The sequence below is a fragment of the Colobus angolensis genome, unplaced genomic scaffold, assembly GCF_000951035.1.
Source record: "Colobus angolensis palliatus isolate OR3802 unplaced genomic scaffold, Cang.pa_1.0 Scaffold231, whole genome shotgun sequence".
NCBI classification, from domain to species: Eukaryota; Metazoa; Chordata; class Mammalia; order Primates; family Cercopithecidae; genus Colobus; species Colobus angolensis.
In genome coordinates this window covers 1,068,253-1,073,761 of record NW_012115500.1, presented here as the reverse complement: position 1 = coordinate 1,073,761, position 5,509 = coordinate 1,068,253, and the positions used below count along the sequence as shown (strand labels likewise).

At 42.7% G+C, this 5,509-nt stretch overlaps 1 protein-coding gene across 1 annotated transcript in view; it reads right to left on the bottom strand.

Moving 5' to 3' along the window:
• Positions 1 to 5,509, bottom strand: part of MTO1 (mitochondrial tRNA translation optimization 1) — a 34,556-nt gene that overhangs the window by 12,466 nt on the left and 16,581 nt on the right. Inside the window, exons 5-9 of the mRNA XM_011944492.1 lie at positions 3,593 to 3,705; positions 3,311 to 3,501; positions 2,630 to 2,760; positions 889 to 1,093; positions 513 to 684 (exon numbers count right to left, since the gene is read on the bottom strand). Coding sequence (XP_011799882.1) covers positions 513 to 684; positions 889 to 1,093; positions 2,630 to 2,760; positions 3,311 to 3,501; positions 3,593 to 3,705 — 812 coding nt within the window. The remainder of the gene's footprint in view (positions 1 to 512; positions 685 to 888; positions 1,094 to 2,629; positions 2,761 to 3,310; positions 3,502 to 3,592; positions 3,706 to 5,509) is intronic.

Genomic DNA, 5,509 nt, shown 5'->3' with positions numbered 1-5,509 from the left:
CCACAAAAGGACAAAGACTATATGATTCTATATATATGTGATTTTTTCTTTTCTTTGAGACAGGGTCTCACCCTGTCACCCAGGCTGGAGTGCAGAGGCACCATCTTGGCTTACTACAACCTCTGCCTCCTAGGTTCAAGTGATTCTCCTGCCTCAACCTCCCAAGTAGCTGGGATTATAGGCATGTGCTACCACACCCAGCTAATGCTTGTATTTTTAGCAGAGATGGGATTTCACCATGTTGGCCAGGCAGGTCTCTAACTCCTGACCTCAAGTGATCTGACTGCCTTGGCCTCCCAAAATGCTGGGATTATAGGTGTGAGCCACTGCATCCAGCCATATATTTTTTAGTACTTAGAAAACAGATGAGTTACAGCTAAAGGATTTTGAAAAGAAGCCAAAAACAAGCTACATTCATTTGAAATGTGTAGTAGGAACACATCGGTAATGTCTCTCTGAAATGACCTTATTTTTCTATGAAAAGTGAGAAAGGTCTATATTAAAAATGATACCTGACAGGCAGACTTCTACTAGTACTTATAGAAACCTCTGGGATTAAGTTCTTCCATTTAGAGCTCGAAAACTCAATAAATTTCAACACAGAAATGCCTTCTTCTAAAGAAGACTTCATCCAACAAGCTCTTTCATATCGTTGTTGGGACACACAGCCAGCGTCTTTATACCCTAGGGAAGGGAGAAAGAGAATATAATGAGAAGTGTGGTTTTTAAAGCAAATTTTTTTGTAGGGACAGGGTCTCACTATGTTGCCCAGGCTGGTCTTAAACTCCTGGCCTCAAGTGATCCTCTTGCCCTGGTCTCCCAAACTGCTTAGATTATAGGTGTGAGCCACCATGCCTGGCTGGATTGCAGGACTCAGGAAAGAGTTACCTCGCAGTGTGAGCCGGATGTCAGCATTATCAGGGCGCAGTGACAAACGGAACTCTACTCGGCTGGTAAACATGCGGTATGGTTCGCTGGTGCCCAGAGTGGTGAGGTCATCAATCAAGACTCCTATGTAACCTTCTGTTCGGCTAACCACAAAGGGAGGCTTGCGACTGACCCGAAGACTGGCGTTGATTCCAGCTATCACACCCTACAAGAGCACTATAATGTTTAAAAGGCCATTATGAACTGAACAAAGGGCTATCTCATTCAGAACACTACCCGGAAACAATGGCATGGGACACAAAGAAAGCAAGTATTGCCCCTAAGGGATATAATAAAAGAGGTAGAAAATATGATCCATATTCAGAAATAGAATATGGGTAATATATCACTTTAGAAGGCTATGATTCATTGTTTTCAGAGATATCTATCTAATCTTCCTGATAAGCCTCTGCAGGGACTAATCTTTTTTTAATCCAGAGACAGGGTCTTCCTCTGTCACCTAGGCTGGAGTGTAGTGGCATAATCTTGGCTCACTGCAGCCTCGACTTCCTGAGTTTAAGCAATCCTCCCACCTCATCCTCCCAAGTAGCTGGGACTATAGGCACATGCCATCACACCTGGCTAATTTTTACATATTTTTGTAGAGATGGGGTCTCACTACATTGCTCAGGCTGGTCTCTAACTCCTGGGTCAAGCAATTCTCTCTCCTCAGCCTCCCAGAGTGCTGGGATTACAGGTGTGTGCCACCATGCCCAGCCGGTTAATCTTTTTTTAAAACCCACCTGTGACATTTCTCTAGCCTTTTCCCACTGCAAATAAAAATAATTTCTGACTTCCAAGGAATAATAATATAATAATTCCTAATGAAGTATATTAAAATAAATTTTAAACTCCAGAATCAATACATCTAATCAAAATACAGTATCACATAGGAGCTCAGAAAAGAGTAATAAAGCCATAATGTTTTAATAATCCTATTATTGGCAGGGCGAGGTGGTTCACACCTGTAATCCCAGCACGCTGGGAGGCCAAGGCAGGTGGATCACCTGAGGTCAGGAGTTTGAGACCAGCCTGGCCAACACAGTGAAATCATATCTCCACTAAAAATGCAAAAACTAGCTGGGTGTTGTGGTGCATGCCTGCAGTCCCAGCTACTCGGGAGGGCTGAGGCAGGAGGATCCCTTGAACCTGGGAGATGATATCACTGCACTCCAGCCTGGCAACAGGGCAAGACTCTGTCTCAAAAACAAAAACAAAAACAAAAAAGATCCTATTATCTACAAAAGCCATCTCCAAACACCCCGAAACAGAAATTGCCTTCTATTAGTATGAGTTGTATCTAAGATCTATATAGTTAACACAACAGACATTAAAAGGAGAAATACCAGTTAAATAGTCCCTTTCGGCCAGGCGTGGTCGCTCATGCCTGTAATCCCAGCACTTTAGGAGGCTGAGGCGGGCGGATTATGAGGTCAGGAGATTGAGACCATTCTGGCTAACACAGTGAAACCCCGTCTCTACTAAAGAATACAAAAAATACAGTAACTATAGGCAAGCGCCTATAGTCCCAGCTACTCGGGAGGCTGAGGCAGGAGAATGGCGTGAACGCAGGAGGCGGAGGTTGCAGTGAGCCAAGACTGTACCACTGCACTCCAGCCTGGGAGACAGAGCAAGACTCCATCTCAAAAAAAAAAAAAAATTGTCCCTTTCAGTTTACATTAACATTTTAACAACTTCTTACTTGAGCTGCAGCTTCTTCATAACCAGTGGTGCCATTGATCTGTCCAGCAAAGAAGAGTCGTTGAACCAAGTGAGTCTCCAGGGAAGGAGTGATCTGACGGGGGTCTAAGTAATCATACTGAACACCATAGCCTGACCAAAGAATAAAGACATTAAATAAGTAAATACAGAGCTGGATTTGCTCAAGGTAGAGATGCAAACATTACCCTTAAATGCCCTTTAAAAACAGACTATTTAGGTCGGGAGCAGTGGCTCACACCTATAATCCCAGCACTTTGGGAGGCTGAGGTGGGTGGATCACCTGAGGTCGGGAGTTCGAGACCAGCCTGACCAACATGGAGAAACCCTGTCTCTACTAAAAATACAAAATTAGTCAGACATGGTGATGCATGCCTATAATCCCAGCTACTCAGGAGGCTGAGGCAGGAGAATCACTTGAACCTGGGAGGGAGAGGTTGTGGTGAGCCAAGATCGCGCCATTGCACTCCATCCTGGGCAACAAGAGCAAAACTCTGTCTCAAAACAAACAAACAAACAAACAAAAAACAGCCTATTTAAAACATACAGGTGTTGGGCTTCATCTTCTGAGGCTCTGAGCAACAATGACTGTAGCTAAGGCCTCCTTACTGACCATTAAAACAATGACGATTTTATACTGAAGGGCAGCTGTGATCCTCTTTACCTGGCTGAATCACTTTAGCTTTCTCCAAGCCTCTGATACATGTGATCATTTTCTCTTGTAACTCAGCTGGTAGCGTCACAGATAACCCCTGTGGGTAGATAAGGTCAGAATCCATTCCTTCAGGTTCCAACCAAACCTGATGTAGACGGTTTGGAAAACGCAAAACTTTTGATTCAATGGAGGGACAGTATCTAGAACAGAACATTTAAATAAACTTGAAATGAACAAAAGAGGATTGACATCATTCCTTAAAGTAATTGAGCACTGACATTTTGTCCTTACCGAGGTCCTCTTGTTGTTTCCTTAACATGACTATTAAGGTGAAGGTTCTTAAGGACAATCTCATCCACTCTAGGGTTGGTGTGAGTCAAGTAACATGGCAGCTGATCTTCTGGCTGAAAAACAGTAACCAGATGCAATACTGATTTGCTTCTCTACTAGTTTCTCTCTTATCCAAATAAATTCCACATGATATGTACTGATTTTAACAGACACCAAACTTGTACATAATGCCTAGTATTACTTATGAAGTATTCTTGCCAAAAATAAACATCCCAAAAGATGAAGTTAAAATTTAAGCAAACCTCTAAATCTAACCCGTAGTTTAATTTTTTTTTTTAGATGGAGTCTCACTCTGTTGCCCAGGCTGGAGCGCAGTAGCGTGATCTCAGCTCACTGCAACCTCCGTGTCCCAGGTTCAAGCAATTCTCCCGCCTCAGCCTCCCGAGTAGCTGGGATCACAGGCAGGCACCACTACGCCCAGCTCATTATTGTATTTTTGGTAGAGACAGGGTTTCACCACGTTGGTCAAGCTGGTCTCAAACTCCTGACCTCAGGTGATCCACCTGCCTCAGCCTCCCAAAGTGCTGGCATTACAGGCGTGAGTCACCACGCCTGGCCGTAACCGGTAGTTTAAAGGAAATAGTTTAGAGGAACACGATTAAGTCATCAGAGGGATACAATCAGACACATGAAGCATGAGGGAAATTTTAGAGAACAAATGACTCAATTTCTACCATATGTAATACTTAAAAGAGAAAAAAAAGGAGGGAGCCTGTTATAAAACTAAGGCAGGATAGGTAGTCAAAGAAGTAACCATGTTCTTGGGAGGCAGCAACCATGGTGACCATACAATCAGCACAGTAAACCTCAGTATTCGCATAATTGAGCTCATTTAAGCAATGCTATCTTCAGTAGGGACTCTGCCCTGTAGAGAGCATGTGCACTTTGATTTTACTTGTCCTCAAACTGACCCTTTACTCATTTTAATAGTAAAAGACACACCCGTGGATGGAGATTTAAGATGCTAATGAGACATGTGATGTATGAACAAGCATGTACGGCTACTTACTACACATGTGCACTCAGAAGACCACCCAGAACATGCTTACAAGTAAAAACTCTTTCTACCTCCTATTAATAAGCACGTAAAACTCCCATATAGGGAGTCTCCTTAGTGCCAGTATTTGAGTATTTGATTTCTCATTCTTAATGAGCAAGCAGTCCACCCTGAATTCTTGCTCTCAGGGTGTACTGCCTATTATGCAATTAACTTTTAAAATATTATTTTTCTTTTGCAACAAATTACTCTATGCCACACTTCTTTTGCTGTGTGTCTCCTGTTTAAACTCTTTTAAACTAAGAAAACCAGAACTGAGGTATCACAACAGTCATCAACAAAACATATCACCAATAAGGTCCCCAGTTCAAATAAAACAACTATAAAAAACATTTTGAGGCAAATAGAGAAAACTGAATACTGAGTGCAAGATGATGTTAGGAAATTATGGTTTTTTTTTTTTTAGAAACAAGGTCTCATTCTGTCCCCCAGGCTGGAATGCAATGGCTTGATCATAGCTCATTACAGCCTTCAATTTCTGGACTCAAGCAATCCCCCACCTTAGCCTCCCCAGTAGCTGGGACTACAAGTGAAAGCCACCATGCCCAGCTAATTTTTAAGTTTTTTGTAGAGACAGGGTCTCACTATGTTACCTAGGCTGGTCTCAATCTCCTGACCTCAAGCGATCCTCCCAACTTGGCCTCTCAAAGTGCTGACAGCTACTGTGAGCCACTGTGCCCAGCCCAGAAATTTTGTTTTGCTAGGTATAGTAATAGTCTTGTAGTTACTTTCTTTTATTCTTTTTTTTTTTTTTTTTTGAGACAGTCTCACCCTGTCACCCAGGCTGGAGTGCAATGGTG